Source organism: Pongo pygmaeus, chromosome 2 (assembly GCF_028885625.2).
Source record: "Pongo pygmaeus isolate AG05252 chromosome 2, NHGRI_mPonPyg2-v2.0_pri, whole genome shotgun sequence".
Lineage (NCBI taxonomy): Eukaryota > Metazoa > Chordata > Mammalia > Primates > Hominidae > Pongo > Pongo pygmaeus.
The window spans coordinates 206,661,136-206,679,515 of NC_085930.1; the positions used below are offsets into that span (position 1 = coordinate 206,661,136).

The following is an 18,380-nucleotide window of genomic DNA, read 5'->3' on the forward strand; positions in this document are numbered from 1 at the left end:
GCGAATTAAGTTTATCAATTACCATATTTCCTACATTATCTCCATCTCCTTTACTATTTTTCTATAACCAAATAGGTTAGAATTTGGAACAATTTAGCTCAGGGGAGAATTAATCACATTCTGGATCCATAATTTCACTTTTTAAAGAAGGTGAAAACTTAAAAGTAATTGGGCCTAATAGTAATCATCTTTGTCTTTTTAATAGGAAGAGAAGAGGGAGATGATAAACTGGTCCATAGATACCTACTAGTTTCAGTCTGAAAATCCCGGAAACCATCAAAAATTGAACGTGCAGGCCGTCGTCTTTTAGGAGCTTTGGGGAGAAAAAACAGAATTGAAAAATTTTTAAATTAATTTTGAAACTTAATTCTAAAAATGTCCTTATCTAAAAGTATTTTTTTAATAAAACATATGAAACCCTTCACGAACTACACGTCACCCTTGCGCAGGGGCTGTGCTAATCTCTGTATCATGCTAATCTCTGTCTCGTTCCAATTTTAGTAAATGTGCTGCCGAAGCGAGCACAGTATTTCTTGTTTTAAAACACTCAAGATTCATAATGGTGCCTTCCCTCAAAAAATAAAAAAGTTTAAAAACTTTCAAATCATTCATGTATAATTAATCCAAACATCTTCCATCCAGTCATCTTGTATTACAAATGAGAAAATTCAGGCCCAGTTAAAACAGACTTAATCAAACTTGTGTAAAAAGTTTACTATCGGCTGGGCATGGTGGCTCATGCCTGTAATCCCAGCACTTTGGGAGGCCGAGGCAGGTGGATCACCTGAGGTCAGGAGTTTGAGACCAGCCTGACCAACATGGTGAGCCCGTCTCTACTAAATACAAAAAATTAGCCAGGTGTGGTGGTGCATGCCTGTAATCCCAGCGACTTGGGAGGCTGAGGCAGGAGAATCACTTGAACCTGGGACACAGAGGTTGCAGTAAGCCAAGACTGCCATTGCGCTCCAGCCTGGGCAACAAGAGCGAAACTCCATCTCAAAAAAAAAAAAGTTTACTATCCTGGCCAGGCGCTGTAGCTCATGCCTCCTGTAATCCCAGCACTTTGGGAAGCCAAGGCAGGTGGATCACCTGAAGTCGAGTTCGAGACCAGCCTGATTAACATGATGAAACCCTGTCTCTAATAAAAATACAAAAAAACTAGCCAGGTGTGGTGGCATGCACCTGTAATCCTAACTACTTGGGAGGCTGAGGCAGGAGAATCACTTGAACCTGGGAGGCGGAGGTTGCAGTGAGCCAAGATCACGCCACTGCACTCCAGCCTGGGCAAGAAGAGTGAAACTCCGTCTCAAAAAAAAAAAAAAAAGTTACTATCTTAATATCCAAGTGGTGATTATCAGGAAGAAAGATTTTGAGGATGATGCCACGTAGAGATGAAGCCACACACATGCTGCAGATATCCAATTCAGGTTAGTCTTCGGGATCTGACTGCCCTGTTGTATAGAGTAACTCTACATTCTAAACCGTAAGACTTAACGACTATTTCTTAGGGATTGGATTGGACCCACGTGCACAACCATAAAGACAAAAAACATCTTTAATTTTGGAAATTTTTTTCACAGTTACACAATGGTTTAATGACAGAAAAGTAAACAGATCCACCTAAGGTATTCCACTACCCCTGTAGAGTGTCTATTACCCTGTCTTTAAGTATTTTACAGATAAGGTGTAGAATGCTAGAATCAAAATGTTATCTTCCTATATCTATGTGTTCTTAAACCTAAACAAATTACCAGATCATTTATGTACATTACAATAAATAAAGGCTTTTCATGATTCCCTCAACATGGGTAAGTTACTAAGTTGGCTTATGGCAAGGCTGGCCAGCATGTAACCAGAATAATTATCTGTTAATAAATGATTAGTATCAAGATTAGACAGAGACTACAGAATCTCCTTAACCCGTGTCAAAACATCTTTCCCAATAACTCGTGTTTGTGATTACACAGGATAATTATTTGTATCCAGAACTACCGAGTAAAAGGCAAAACAAAGCAACAAAAAAAATGCAGAACATATTAAAAACTTCATTTTTGTTTAAAACATATTCATATGCATATCATTCCTGTGTATATGTATGTGTTTTTATGTTAAACAATCACATTATCATCTCTGGGAAAAGGGATTTTGTAATACACTGTCATGTTTTTATTTTTTGAGACAGCGTCTCACCCTGTTGCCCAGCTGGAGTGCAGTGGTGTGGTCATGGCTCACTGCAGACTCCATCCTCCTAGGCTCAAGCCATCCTCCTGCCTTAGCCTCCCAAGCAGCTGGGACTACACGTGTGCAGCACCACGTTCAGTTTTTTGTTTGTCTGTTTGTTTTTAAGAGACAGGCATGTCACTATATTGCCCTCCTGGGCTCAAGGAACCCTCCCACCTCATCCTGCCAAAGTGCTGGGATTACAGGCACCAGCCACCACGCGCAGCCTGAATTAATTCACTTATTTATTTACTGCGACAGAGTCTCACTCTGTTGCCCAGGCTGGAGTGCAGTGGCATGATCTCAGCTCACTGGGACCTCTGCCTCCCAGGTTCAAGGCATTCCCCTGCCTCAGCCTCCCTAGTACCTGGGACAACAGGCGTGTGCCACCACGCCCAGCTAATTATTGTATTTTTAGTAGGGAGGGGGTTTCACCATGTTGGCCAGGCTGGTCTCAAACTCCTGACCTCAAGTGATCCACCCGCCTCGGCTACCAAAAGTGCTGGAATTACAGGATTGAGCCACTGAGCCTGGCATGAATTTTATTTTTAATTTAAATATTGCACCCTGTGTCCCTCTCTACCTTCCTCCCTCCCTCCTTTCTTCATTTCTATTCAAGAAAAAGCAAGAAATGTCACACTTTTCAATCTTGGAACTATTTTTGATCAAGAGCTCCTATTTCAAATGTACATGGCTTCTAGCAGGAATAACACAGCCTGCCAAAGAACGCCTCTAAAACTAGTTATCTGGCCCTGGTGCAGTGACATGCGCCTATAGTCCCAGCTGCCCAGGTGGCTGATGTGAGAGGATCGCTTGAGCCAAGGAGTTCGAGCACAATCTATGCAACATACTGAGACCCTGTCTCTTAAAAAAAAATAAATAAATAAATTTTTAAAAATAACTAGATATCTGATACTTTTTAACTGTAACAATTAAGAAACTGGCTGGAGGCTGGGCATGGTGGCTCACGCCTGTAATCCCAGCACTTTGGGAGACTGAGGCAGGCGGATCACGAGGTCGGGAGATTGAGACCATCCTGGCTAACACGGTGAAATCCCATCTCTACTAAAAAATAGAAAAAATTAGCCAGCCGTGGTGGCGGGCGCCTGTAGTCCCGGCTACTCGGGAGGCTGAGGCAGGAGAATGGCGTGAACCCAGGAGGCGGAGCTTGCAGTGAGCCAAGATCGCACCACTGCACTGCAGCCTGGGCCACAGAGCGAGACTCCATCTCAAAAAAAAAAAAAGAAACCAAGAATGTCTTAGAATAAGAATAGCTGCCTAAAAAGTATATTAGGAAGGTAGCACATAAAAGGTAATTTTCTTCTACTTTTAAACTGCCAAAGGTAGGTTAGTCAATATTCCACATCACCTTTCCAACCTCCCCCTTCTCTATAAGGCACCGATCTGGATATACTCACTAGTTCCTCTTATTACTATCCTTCTACCCAATTCCTTTTACTTCTTGGGCTAATAACCCTCTTCCCATTTGTCTTCCCTTCATTTACCCTATTTCTAAGCAAAAACCTCTCCTCAAACCACACCACCTCTAGCCCTAGGACTATTACTGCTACCTGCCTTTTCAATGTGGTCTCCTGGCTCTTCCAAGCCATCTGCTACAAGCAAACATCAGTCCTCTGTCCTCACTCTACTGCCCACATAATAGAAGTACTGGTCACTGAAGCCAAAGAGACTAAGCTATAAAGAGCTAAAAGAGATTCAGGAGCTTCAAAGTCAGCATAGGGGAGGGACAGGTGGAGAAAAAATATAGTGAGAAGAGTGGCACTGTTTTACATGTCCACATATCTGTTTGTATTTGGCTTCAGAGAAGACATCTGGATCTTCAGATCTGCTTCTGCATTGCTTTAGATCTGCTGCTATTCTTTTAGTTCACGTATAGAAAGACAATTAAAATTTACTCTCACGCAGACACACAGTTGTAAAAGGGAGGAGTGGGCTTTTTGTTTTAAAAGATGGGGGTCTCACCATGTTGCCCAGGCTGAAGGGCAGTGGCTATTCACAGGCACAATCCCACCACTGATCTGCACCTGCTCCGTTTCCTCTTCCTTAGGTCATCTGGTGGTCCTCCACTGCTGGCAGGTCACCATATTGATTCCGAACTTAGTGCAGACACCCAATCAGCATAGGGCCCTACAGCCAAGAACTCCTGGGGCTCAAGCCATACTCCCGCCTCAGCCTCCAGAGTAGCTAAGACGACATGCCTGTGCCACCATACCCATCAGGGAGGAGTGTTTTAAAGTCTTAGATGATTGTGGATATTCTTCTTTAATAAGTACACCAATACTTAATCAATGGTAGTTTCTTAGAGGACAGCTGCAAAGTGGAATCTGAAATCTTATCAATGAGTTTTTCATACTGTTTCATTAAAACCCACTGTACTATGTGGTAGGCAGTGTCTAAGACAGCCCCCAATTTTCCCTGTCTCCCAGTATTGATAACCTGTGTGTGAATACCTTGAGTACAGGCAGGATTGAACAGACTGTGGTAGACGTGATGGGATTTCACTTCCAGATTAAATTACAAAAAGACAGCGTCTTCCATTTTGGGCTGCCCTCTCTGGTTCTCTCATTTGCTCTGTGTTAAGAATGGATGCCCCCAGGCAATAGCCACATGAATGAGTTTAGGAGATCCTCCTCCATTCAGGCTTTGAGATGAATGGTAGCCTACCTGACATGTTGACCACATCCTTGTAGGAGATCCTAACCAAAGGCCACACCCAGATTGCTGACCCAAAGAAACTGAGATAACAAACATTTGTTTTTTTCAGGCAGTTTAATTTTGGAACAATTTTTCACTCAGCAATAAATATCTAATACAATTCATCTCGCAGTCTGAATGGATCTTTTACCTATGCACATTTTTGTAGTATCATGCATTGGTTATTCAAAAATATTTGTTTACTGAGTAATGCAAACATTTCAAATATTAATGGTTTCATTACACAGTATTTTAAAAATCATCTGTTTCATGTCACCACTGATCTTATCAGAAAGCCTTCAAGTACTGGGAAAGTATCAAGCTCACAAAGGTGGGTACAAAAAATTTTCTAAAATCCTGTTTTTTGCCTGAAAGCTCTTTTTTAATTTATCATTTTTTTTGAGATGAGGTCTGTCATCAGCAGGCTGGAGTGCAGTGGTGCAATCACGGCTCCTGCCTTGACCTCCCAGGCTCAATCCATCTTCTCACCCCTCGGCCTCCTCAGTAGCTGGGACTACAGGCATGTGCCACCACACCCAGCTCATTTTTTTCTTAATTTTTTTGTAGAGATGGGGGTCTCCCTATGTAGCCCAGGCTGGTGTGGAACTCCCAGGCTCCAGCAATCCTCCCGCCTCAGCCTCCCAAAGTAATCCCAAAGTGTTGGGATTACAGGTGTGAGTCACCACGTTCGGCCAAACCTCTTTTTAAAAATCACTGATAACAAACACTCTCAGTTGTATTGAAGTAACAAGCTCACATTTTCAAGAAAATGCCAACTGTCAAAGTGTAAACTGATTGTCAGTAATTTTTCAAGTAAAAAGAATGTTCCATGAAAAAAGCTACCTAGTTCAGCTCGCTACTCTAACAATCACACAAGTGCTTTTCCTTAAGGTAATCATAGTACTTCATTATGCCAAAGTGCTTTGTGCATACATCCTATTTCAAACAATATTTTAAAACTGTGTACTCAAGGGTCAAGATTTAATGAAATTAATCATTTTTATTGCTTCATCAAGAACATTATTAAAGAAAACTGCTTTTAAATTAATTAATTTTTTTTTTTGAGTTGGGGTCTCAATATGTTGCCCAGGCTGGTCTCAAACTCCTGGGCTCAAGCAATCCTCCCGCCTCAGCCTCCCAAAGTGTTGAGATTATAGGTGTAAGCCACTGCAACTGTCCTATTTATTTTTCTTTTATAGACAGGGCCTCACTCTGTTACACAGGCTGCAGTGCAGTGGCATGATCATAGTTCACTGCAGCCTAGAACTTCTAAGCTCAAGCAACCCTCCCACCTCAGACTCCCAAGTAACTAGGACTACAGGCACGTGCCACCACGCCTAACGAATTTATTTTTATTTTTTGTAGAGATAAGAGTCTTCCTATGTTGTCTGGGCTACTCTCCAACTCCTGGTTTCAAGTGATCTTTTCAACTGTGGCCTCCCAAAGGACTGGGATTACAGGAATGAGCCACTGCACCTGGCCCTGCCTTTTAAATTTTTTTGTAAACTTCAAGTACGCAGCAGTGAAGAATTCACTATCTAGTGATACAGTCTGAAGCCACTGCATGAATTCAACCAAGATGCCAGCAGTCTGACTCATCATTGTTTCTGAACTATCAGTCTAAATGTCACCACAATGAAAATAATTTGATGTCCAGTATAATGGTGCATGCCTATAATCCCAGCTACTCAGGAGGCTGAGATAAGATCACCTGAGCCTAAGAGTTCTGGCCTGTAGTGTGCTATGCCAGTCAGGTGTCTACACCAAGTTTGGCATCAATATAATTACCTCCCGGGAGTAGGGGGACCACCAGGTTGCCTAAGGAGGGGTGAACTGGCCCAGGTTGGAAACAAGAGGTCAAAACTCCCATGCTGATCACTAGTGGGATCACGCCTGTGAGCAACCACTGCACTCCATCCTGGGGCAACACAGCAAGACCCCATCTCGGGAAAAAAAAACAAACCCTTAGTATTATTACGTAAGTTGTTTTAACTTTACAGACAACCTGAAAGGGACTATTAGGGACCTGAGCCCACACCTGAACTGTGATTTAAATCAATACTGTCTTAAGAAAATAGTATCTAAAGACCCATTTCAAGTTATAACGTCTAATAATGAAAAGTAAGAATGAATGACTTCCTAACTGTAAAAAGTCATTCTCCGTGTTCTCCTTACTGTACATCAATTCAGAGATAAGATAAGCGGCCAGGTGTGGTGGCTCATGCCCATAACTCCACGCCCATAACTCCACGCCCATAACTCCAATACTCTGGGAGGCCAAGGCCAAGGGCCAAGGCGGGAGGATTGCTTGAATCAGTTCCATAGCACCCAGGGCAACATAGCAATGCCCTGTCTCCACAAAACAAAACAAAACAATTAGCCAGGCGTGGTGGCATGCACCTATAGAAGGCTGAGGTGGGAGGAATCCTTGAGCCCAGGAGTTTGAGACTGCAGTAAGCAAGGATTGTGTCACTGCACTCCAGCCTGGGCAACAGACTCCATCTCTGTAAAACAAAAGAAAAAAAAAAAAAGAGTAAAGTGGGGCTTTCAAATGGAATTCTTTTGCCTCTGTTCAAAAGCAATACAGCACAGAATTTACTTCCTATAGTCCTACGAAGACCCTGTATTATTCCTTGCAATAAAGAGAAGATAAAGCTTCCAAGGGCATTACTCTTTTGCTCCAAATCTATTCCTAGCATTTATATTTTTAAAATCATGAGCAATATGGTATATTAACAGCATAATGACTATCTGCAGTGAGCAGTCCAGAAAGCACTTCATTACACTACAGTATTCAGACTTTACAGCTTTCCTCTCGCCTTTTAATTCTGAATCTAGACAGTATATTCTTTTGTTTCTTGCTATAATAAACACCAAAGCTGCCAAATTAAAAACGTTTATCTCGGCCGGGCACGGTGGCTCATGCCTGTAATCCCAGCACTTTGGGAGGCCGAGGCGGGCGGATCACCTGAGGTCGGGAGTTCAAGACCAGTCTGACCAAATGGAGAAACCCCGTCTCTACTATATATATATATATATATATATATATATAAAAATAAATAAAAATATATATATAAACTAAAAATTTAAAAAATGAATAAATGAATAAAAACATTTATCTCATAAAAACTCTCAACTAAAGTACTTTATCAAATCAAAAGACATACATATAATTTTATTCATCCTTTTGTTACAACGTATATTTCCTCCTCTTAGTTTACCGATGAAGGCTATATATGTATTATCCTGAATTAATGCAGGAACAGAAAGCCAAATACCGCACGTTCTCATAAGAGAGAGCTAAACACTCAGTACAAACCGACACAAAGAAGGGAACAGACACCAGGGCCTGCTTGAGGGTGGAGGGCGAGGATTGGAAAAAATACCTATAAGCCAGGCGTGGTGGCTCACTCCCATAATCCCAGCACTTTGGGAGGTTGAGGCCAGAGGATCGCTTGAGCCCAGGAGTTTGGGACCAGCCTAGGCAACATAGCAAGACTCCATCTCTATTTAAAAAAAAAAAAAAAAAAGGTAAAGAAAGGAAAGAAAGAAGAGAGAAGAGAAGAAGAAAAACTACCTACTGGGTACTATGCTCATTACCTGGGTGATAATATGTACACCAAACCCACGCAACATACAATTTACCCATGTAACAAAACTGCACATGTACCCCAAACCTAAAATAAAAGTTTGAGGGAAAAAAATTTGTATGTCTCTTGTACTCAACTGTATTTATTTATTTATTTTGAGACAGAGTCTTACTCTGCTGCCCAGACTGGAGTGCAGTGGCACGATCTCAACTCACTGCAACCTCAGCCTCCCGGTTTAAGTGATTCTCACGCCTCAGCCTCCTAAGTAGCTGGGATTACAGGCATGTGCTGCCATGCCTAGCTAATTTTTGTACTTTTAGTAGAGATGGAATTTTGACACGTTGGCTAGGCTGGTCTTGAACTCCTGGCCTCGAGTGATCTGCCCACCTCAGCCTCCCAAAGTGCTGGGACTACAGGTGTGAGCCACCTCAACACAAAGTATTTCTCTGCATTAACTGTTCTCAATATATACTATATACAGTTTTCTGTCTTGGTCTGCCCAAGCAGATTATAATTCCATCTTGTATTTTTTCTATATAAACTCATGATTAACACAAACTCTTTGGCTTACAAAAGGGAAATAAATGCTTATTTAACAATAAATTAATCTGATTAAATGTCCCATTCTCTATCACCAGTCTCTATCCAGATTCATATCACAATTTTTCACGTGAATGAGAGGTTACTGGGCCCTTCCTTCACATGAGGAACAGCACTTCTAGAAATTAAGAGAGAAGGTAAGGCATATCTAGAGAGTAAGGATATGGCAGTCAAGTAGGTATCCAGAAAATAAAAATAATCAGAATCTTTTCATTATTCATTCCCATTACAAGGCAGCAATTCTTTTTGCTAACGTCCCTCCTTTTGGCATTTTCCAACAAATATCAATTTTTAACATCTGCTTCACTCTTTGTGAGTCAACCGTGCAACTTTCTTGACAGGACTACAGAAAAAATAAGAAATGACACTACACTTCTAACAGTCTCCTAGCAAGCCTTCACATCTTTTGATGGTTTCATTAAAACCCTAAAGAACAAAATCAAATAAGGCTAAGGGAAAAAAGTCAACTTACCACCAAATAATGGTTCTGGTTCCACCAGTATTTCCTGCTTTTGAGGAATTGGGGCACGAACTTCTTCTCTATTAAAAAAAATGGGAAAATAAAAAATGAAAACTGTTTTCTGCCAGCTGTTTGCTTTCTGTAAATACTATGAATATATTCAAATTAACTTAGTGACTTTTAGAAGCACAGTAATAATAAGTTCTTTTGTTGCTATTTTTTTTTGGGGGGGGTGGAGACAGTGTCTCACTCTGTCGCCCAGGCTGGAGTGGACCGACACGATCTTGGCTCACTGCAACCTCCACCTCCCGAGTTAAAGTGAATCTCGTGCCTCAGCCTCCCTAGCAGCTGGGCCTACAGGCATACACCATCACACCTGGCTAATTTTTTTTCATATTTTTAGTAGTGACAGGGTCGCGCCATGTTGGCCAGGCTGGTCTTGAACTCTTGAGCTCAAGCAATCCACCCACCTCAGCCTCCCAAAGTGCTAGGATTACAGGCGTGAGCTACTGCATCCAGCTGATAAATGAGTTTTAGATAGTTTCCACATAAAGCTCAAGTGGAAAAGAGTACCTGGCATATATAGCTCAAATGGTTTGGAAAAAAAACAATTTCCCCTTCCCTTTCAAGTTTCCTACCTTAAATTCTGTCAGAAAAAAAGAAAAAAATTTTCCCCCAAAAAATCAGGCAGAAATGAACAGAAAAATATAGGCTTAATAGAAGCAACATCACATTACTACTACATCAAAGAATAATTAAATCACAAGGACATATTAAAATAAACTTAAAAAGGCAGTGAATTTCATGCTAATTATGAAAGAGGCTAACCCGTATGATCTTGGATTATTTACTAAAAAGATCCTAATATACAGAACAAAAAAAGTAATTACTCATCTTTTAAAAGCCTATTTTATTCAAAGTTTACATTCATAGGGTTTATTGATAATCCATCTCTTCCAGTAAGAAAAAACTTATTTAGATATACTGTAAAAATGGTGTGTGCCTTTAAAGATTAGTTTATTTTAGGTTGGGCATGGTGGCTCATGCCTGTAATCCCAGTACTTTGGGAGAGGAGGCGGGAGGCTCACTTGAGACCAGGAGTTGGAAACCAACCTTGGCAACATAGTAAGACTCCATCTCTAAAAAAAAAGGAAAAGAAAAAGAAAAAAAAAATTACTTTGTTTTACAGTTGTAACTCAACTATTGAACTTTGCTGATTAATGTTCACAGCAAATAGTAACTTCCTAATTCATTATCTTCCTGCTTGTAAGTATTATTATATAAGCACGTAAATTCCGTATAAATTTATGTTAGCCCTAATGGTTTTTTTTTTTTTTGAGACGGAGTCTCACTCTGTCGCCCAGGCTGGAGTGCAGTGGCGTGATCTCGGCTCACTGCAAGCTCCGCCTCCCAGGTTCATGCCATTCTCCTGCCTCAGCCTCCCAAGGAGCTGGGACTACATGCACCCACCACCACGCCCGGCTAATTTTTTGTATTTTTAGTGGAGACGGGGTTTCACCGTGTTAGCCAGGATGGTCTCCATCTCCTGACCTCGTGATCCGCCCGCCTCGGCCTCCCAAAGTGCTGGGATTACAGGCGTGAGCCACCGCGTCCGGCCAATGGTTTTCATTCAGGTGTTCTGAATAGTATTAACTAAAGATCTTGTTTTTAAGTGTTGGAACTCCAAAACATTCTTTATGAAATGAAGTAGGAATACTCATTTGTCAGCAATTACATCCTGTAATCAAAGAACAACCAACTAAAGAAATTTCCAATAAACCAAGAGACAAAAGGATAATTCAAAACTATGTTAAGTACTCTTTCCTACTGCTCACACACAAAATTTCGATAATCTGAAGAAACAGATGATACATCTATAAGAGGAAGCTCTGTCAATCCTTTCATCAAAAGGAAATAGGCCAGCCAGGCATGGTGGCTCACACTTGCAATCCTAGCATTTTGAGAGGCCAAGGCAGGTGGATCACTTGAGCTCAGGAGTTCAAGACCAGCCTGGGCAACAAGGCAAAACCCTATCTTTACAAAAAATACAAAAATTAGTCAACTGTGGTGGCATGCGCCTATAGTCCCAGCTATTTGAGGCACTGAGGTTGCTTGAAGCCGAGAGGCGGAGGTTGCAGTGAGTTGAAAGCAGTAAGCAGAGATCACACCCCTACATTCCAGTCTGAGTTACAGAGCAAGACTGTGTTTTAAAAAAAAGAGTTAATTATCTTAAGAAAACTGGCCGCACACAGTGGCTCACGCCTGTAATCCCAGCACTTTGGGAGGCCGAGGCGGGCGGATCACGAGGTCAGGAGATCGGGACCATCCTGGTCAACGTGGTGCAACCCCGTGTCTACTAAAAAAATTAAAAAATTAGCTGGGCGTGGTGGCGTGTGCTGACAGTCCCAGCTACTTAGGAGGCTGAGGCAGGAGAATCCGCTTGAACCCAGGAGGCGGAGGTTGCAGCAAGCCGAGATCACGCCTCTGCACTCCAGTCTGGGGACACAGAGAGACTCCGTCTCAAAAAAAAAAAAAACAAAGAAAAAAAAAGAAAGAAAGAAAACTTTTACCTCAACAAAACTTTCCATTATTGTTATACCTCGCTTTACAGTGTGTGTGTGTGTGTGTGTGTGTGTGTGTGTGTGTGTGTGTGTATATATATAATTGTCTCAATCTCAGACAACTCAGTTGTTCTATAAACAAACTTTAATCTGATGAAATGCATCAATTAGAGGGGTGGATTAAGCAGTACAGTTGTCCTTACATGAAAAGACTTGATTACTACATTATCTGAGGGTATCTGTACCAAGACTGTCAGCTACCAAGAATGGAAGGATGGAACAGAAAAAAGTGAATAAAGAAAACCATACTTTAGGAATTAGGAGCCATTATCAAATGTTAATCAATTAGCAATACAAACTATCTAAGCCAAGTTATATATAGGGGAATTCATTAGGAAAAGATATTCATTTATCAAAACTATTTCTCAACACAATTGAGAAAACATGTTTTATACAATGAGGATAAATATGCTCTCCCAAAACAACTATGAATATTTGCTATTCAAGTTTCTGTATTAGGTGGTTTTTTGTTTTTCTTTTTTTTTGTTTTTCTTTTTTTTTTTTTGAGACAGGAGGCCTCACTCTGTGTCATCCAGGTTGGAGTGCAGTGGCACAATTATGGCTCACTGCAACCTCAACCTCCCAGGCTCATGTGATCCTCCCATCTCAGCCTCCCAAGTAGCTGGGACTACAGTCGCGTACCACCACACCCGGCTAATTTTTGTATTTTTTGTAGAGACAGGGTTTTGCTATATTGCCCAAGCTGGTCTCAAACTCTTGGGCTCAAGCCATCCTCCTGCCTTGGCCTCCCAAAGTACTAGAATTACAGGCATGAGCCACCATGCCTGGACTTTTTAAAAAAATATTAGGTTTTCATACTGATTTCTGTTAAAAGTTTGAGCTATATTGGGAGCGAAATACATGGCCAACATTGACAGAAAAAAAAACTCTACACAATATTATTTTTATTATTTTTTTTGAGACAGTCTTGCTCTGTCACCCAGGCTGGAGTGTAGTGGCACAATCTCTGGTCACTGCAACCTCTGCCTCCTGGGCTCAAGCAATTCTTGTGCCTCAGCCTCCCAAGTAGCTGGGATTACAGGCGCATGCCACCATGCCTGGCTAATATTTGTATTTTTTAGTAGAGACAGGGTTTCACCATGTTGGTCAAGCTGGTCTCGACCTCCTGACGTCATGATCAGCCCACTTCGGCCTCCCAAAATGCCGGGATTACAGGCATGAGCCACCGCGCCCAGCCTAGCTTCAAGCATTTTTCATAGCAACTCAAAACATTTCTGTGACAATGTAGAAAAATCTAAAATTGGGAAATCTGAGCTTTAGTGGGCTCTACTGCTACTTAATTGCTGTGTAGCTTGGGGAAATGGCTATGCCTCTGCTTCCTTATTGGTAAAATGTTGATAATGCCATCCAATAAGGTTTTTGTTTGTTTGTTGCTGCCATGAGGCACACAGGCCCTGCTGGCCACGGGCCAATCGTAGCAGAGCAGCACCACACACTCCAACCAACCCCATCTCCCCGACTTCACAGAGCCTACATGGTTCCTTTGAGGATTAAATAAGTAAGACAGTACTCTAAAGAATTTAAAGTATGTAACTACAAAAATTTCCACTTCATACTTTTTCAGAGGCTTTCAGCCTTTCATTTATTTCAAAACCAGAGAATCGACCTAGCTTTGATAAAAATGCAACTACTTAATTTAGGCAATGGATAGCTCCTGACAACACATAATAAATTCATACTCTGTGTGTGGTCTGACAGTAGAGACACTTGCTGAACTGGTACTGGGCTCTTCAGCGATTCCTCCACCATCCAAAAACATAGTGACTGCCATTTCCAGATTATTGTTGCACGCTTCAAGCATATGTTTTCCTACACTTTCACTTGCACCTGAAACAGTAAAAAGACAGGAAAAACGTTAAAAAAAAAAAAAAAGACAGCCTCTTTTTTCAGCTCATATTAGAATTCCCAAGTAAATTAACAGTATTTTTCCCTTTTAGAATGAATGACTTTCTTGTGAAATACACAGAGCTAGAAAAAAATGTACACATTCTTGAAGTGAAATACACAGAGCTAGAAAAGAATTTAGCAGCATTAAAGAGTAATCATCCTTCATAACAAAACAAAAACTAAATAAACCATTTTTTGGCCATTTCTTTGGCCATTTATTTAAATGGCCAAAGTATATATTTGGGAATAAGCTGAAAAAAGATAAAGAAAAATGAAAGACTACATTCTAGAAAGTTAGAAATGCTTTGTTAGAAAGAATACATTTCAGTTAGCATTTCTGTTTCTGTTAAAAAGAAAGCATCAGGCTGGGCACAGTGGCTCACACCTGTAATCCCAACACCCTGGGAGGCTGAGGCGGGCAGATCACGAGGTCAGGAGTTGGAGACCAGCCTAACCAACACAGTGAAACCCCATCTCTACTAAAAACACAAAAATTTGCCAGGCATAGTGGTACACACCTGTAATACCAGCTACTCGGGAGGCTGAGGTAGGAGAATCGCTTGAACCCAGGAGGCAGAGGTTGCAATGAGCCGAGGTCACGCCACTGCACTCCAGCCTGGGCAACAGAGCGAGACTCTGTCTCAAAAAAAAAAAAAGCATCTTTAATACCAACGGCAAAGAAGTGAGATGGAACATTTTTTGTCTAAGACATAACTAAGTCAAAAATCTGGTAAGAAATGTCAATCTTCATCATTTAAAAATGTCCCTATTACAAATGTACTCATTTGTAAATAAAGAAAAGCTAACGGAGTCTGCTAAATGAAATGTAAATTGGTAAGGTCCTTTAAGAAAACAATTTTACAACATGTATTCCAGAAACAAAAATACTCATTCCTTTTTTGACTCAGTAATTTGGGCTTCTAGTCAAAAGAAAATAAAATCTACATAAAATACTATATGCATAAACATGTTCATACACATGTCCAGCATAGCTTCAGTTTATATTGAAAAGTTGGAAACAACATAAATGTCTAGTGACAGAATGTAAATTGAACATTTTCTGGCCACTAAAAAGCACCTCAAGCTTTCCATTTGGGATGATTTTTCTTCTATCTGAATTATGTCCCTTAGAATCTCCTTCTCTTGGTGGTAAATGCTCTTAAGTTTTTGTCTGCAAATGTCTTTATTTCGCTGTCATTCCTGACAGTTTTACTGGGTATTCCATTTCAAAGCTGACAGCTATTTTCTCTCAGAATACTGAAGACAGCATTCCAATGTCCTCTGGCTTCTGTTGTTGCTGCTGGGAAATCAGTTGCCAGACTAAAGAAAAATGTTTTTATAGCTATCTGTTGTTTCTAGTTGCTTTTAAGACCCTCTGTCTTTAGCCTTCTGCAATTTCACTCTGATTTGTCAGGGCTGATTTCATTTATCCTCTTTGGGATTCAATGGACTTCTACCACTTGAAGATTATCTTTTATCAATTCTGAAAAATTCCCAGTGATTTATATTTGATCATTGTCTCGCCCCTCCATTCACACTTATTTCCTCTGTCACTCCAATTAGATGTATGTTACAACTCTTCACTCTAACCTTTATGTCTCAAAACCTTTCTTTCATATGCATATTGTCTCTTTGAGCTCTCTATGGTGTATTGTAGGTAATCTCTTCAATGCTATCTTCCAGTTCACACATTCTCCCTTTAGCTGTGCCAATGTTTCTTCACTTGCTCATTGAGCTTTTGATTTCAGCTAATTTTTTATAACTAGAAGTTCTGTTTTTGTTTACTTCCTCATCTGCTTGATCATGTTTTGGAGATCCTTAATTCCTACTATTTCAATCTTTCATTTCTTCAAACATATTAACCCAACTTATTGGAATCACTAAGGGAAAAAATAAATTTTCTACAGTTTCTACAGATCACTGTCTCTTGTTTCTGCTGGATCTTGCTCACTGTGCCACAGTTTTTGTGTGATTTGTGATTTTTTTTTACTGTGATGTCATGTGCCTTGAAATTTTAATCTACAGAATTCTGAAGCCTGGGTTGAAGGTACATTTCCTCCTAAGAGGATGTGATTTGACAGACTTTGCAAGGCACCCACAGGCACTACCAAACGGAGACCACTTTAAATACATTTCTGACTTGGAAGTTTTTCAAGACCACATGGGAAATGTGACTGTAACAATCTTTGTTATAAATTCTCTGTGAAGATGTTCATCTCCATACATCCCCTCCCCACTGCCAAGGTAGAAGCGTCCTACTCTCTGCTTCATGAAGGGGAGGAGCCTTCTTTCAGGCCCCTTTCCTTGCCAAGGCCCCAAGCTTTCTTTCCTGTGACCCATGAGTCTACCAAAAGGGAAGTTCAAAGCCATCCAGTGTGGACAGATTCCACCAGACCTGCTTTAAAGGTAGCTAACTTCTGCATTCTTCATTTTTAGCATGGTGCTAACCAATAATGTATTTTAAAAGAAACTTTTTTTTTTTTTTTTTTTTTGAGATGGAGTTTCACTCTCATCACCCAGGCTGGAGTGCAATGGTGCGATCTTGGCTCACTACAACCTCCACTTCAGGGTTCAAGCGATTCTCCTGTCTCAGCCTCCCAAGTGGCTGGGATTACAGGTGCCTGCCAGCACACCAGGCTAATTTTTGTATTTTTAGTAAAGACAGGGTTTCACCATGTTGGCCAGGCTGGTCTTGACCTCCTGACCTCAGGTAATCCACCCGCCTCGGCCTCCCAAAGTGCAGGGATTACAGAAGTGAGCCACCACACTAGGCCTAAAAAAAGTTTTTTAAATACATACATTCTTCAGCACTTTTTTTCTCAGCAGTAGGGTTATTCATGGTATCACTCTACATTATCCTTACTGCAAGAAATGGAAGTGCTAACTCTACTCTTAATGTCTCTCATTTGTCTTCTCTTCTGCATTACTGCCTCTAAGGCAGATCCTTAATACTTACCTCAATTACTTCAACAGGCTTCTAACTGATCACTATTCCATTTTCCACCTTGCTGCAGAGGGTATGTTTCAAAATGTAAGTCTCATTATATCATCCCTCTGTTTAAAATCCCTTCATGGCAGCCGGGCACGGAGGCTCACACCTGTAATCCCAGCACTTTGAGAGGCCAAGGTGGGCGGATCACGAGGTTAGGAGTTCAAGACCAGCCTGGCCAAGATGGTGAAACCCCATCTCTACTAAAAATACAAAAATTAGCCAGGCCTGTTGGCACACACCCGTAATCCCAGCTACTCAGGAGGCTGAAGCAGGAGAATCGCTTGAACCTAGGAGACACAGGTTGCAGTGAGCTGAGATTGCACCACTGCACTCCAGCCTGGGCAATGGAGCAAGACTCCGTCTCAAAAAAAAAAAAAATCCCTTAATGGCTTTCTTCTGATGCCTGCAGTATAAATTCAAGTCTCTCAGCTTATTTCTCTGGCTTTGCCTTTCTTCTTCCTCATCCTACACAGTTTACTATAGTCAAACTAAATTACATGCTTAGAATGCCCTTATCCTCCCCATCCTCCCCTCATCTAGTTCATGCATGCTGAAATCAACAGAAATGTTACTTCGTTGATTTGTGCACTAGCCTACCTGCCCATTCCCATCCCTGTGATAATGTTCTATTATATCCACGGATATACTACTAGTAAATGCTAGTTCATTTTCTGGCTCCCCCAAAAGAATAGAAGGTTCTTGAACAGAGGAACTGATTTCCTTGCCTTGGTATCTCCCAGCACCTGGCATCAGGCTTGCTTGCATGTGGTCAATGTCTGATAAACTTAGTGATATCTCATAGTACTTTAGCTCATTAGCTATATACTAGAGAGAGAGGGAGTAGGCCTTAGTCAAAAACACTGGCAACCCTTTTATAACAATTTAATTTTGTACTTTGTGCATATACTTATGTTTTAAAATTAATAAAGCAGTACGGTTATGCTGTGGAAATAAATAGCAAATGGATACGCTGGATTCATGGATTTAAGATAAATTTAAAGAGAAGTGAAAATAACAGGCTTCAAAAAACTAGCAGATGGCCGAGCACGGTGGCTTCACATCTGTAATCCCAGCACTTTGAGAGACCGAGGCAGGCAGATCACCTGAGGTCAGGAGTTCGAGACCACCTGACCAACATGGTGAAACCCCTTCTCTACTAAAAATACAAAAATTAGCCGGACGTGGTGGCAGGCGCCTGTAATCCCAGCTACTCGGGAGGCTGAGACAGGAGAATCGCTTAACCTGGGAGGTGGAGGTTGCAGTGAGCCAAGATC

At 41.1% G+C, this 18,380-nt stretch overlaps 1 protein-coding gene and 1 pseudogene across 1 annotated transcript in view; both read right to left on the reverse strand.

The window, feature by feature from the left end:
- The window catches only part of UBXN7 (UBX domain protein 7), an 83,129-nt gene that overhangs the window by 43,305 nt on the left and 21,444 nt on the right, over positions 1-18,380 (reverse strand). Inside the window, exons 2-4 of the mRNA XM_054480498.1 lie at positions 13,907-14,054; positions 9,598-9,665; positions 248-313 (exon numbers count right to left, since the gene is read on the reverse strand). Coding sequence (XP_054336473.1) covers positions 248-313; positions 9,598-9,665; positions 13,907-14,054 — 282 coding nt within the window. The remainder of the gene's footprint in view (positions 1-247; positions 314-9,597; positions 9,666-13,906; positions 14,055-18,380) is intronic.
- Positions 406-525, reverse strand: LOC129034356 (U6 spliceosomal RNA; annotated as a pseudogene).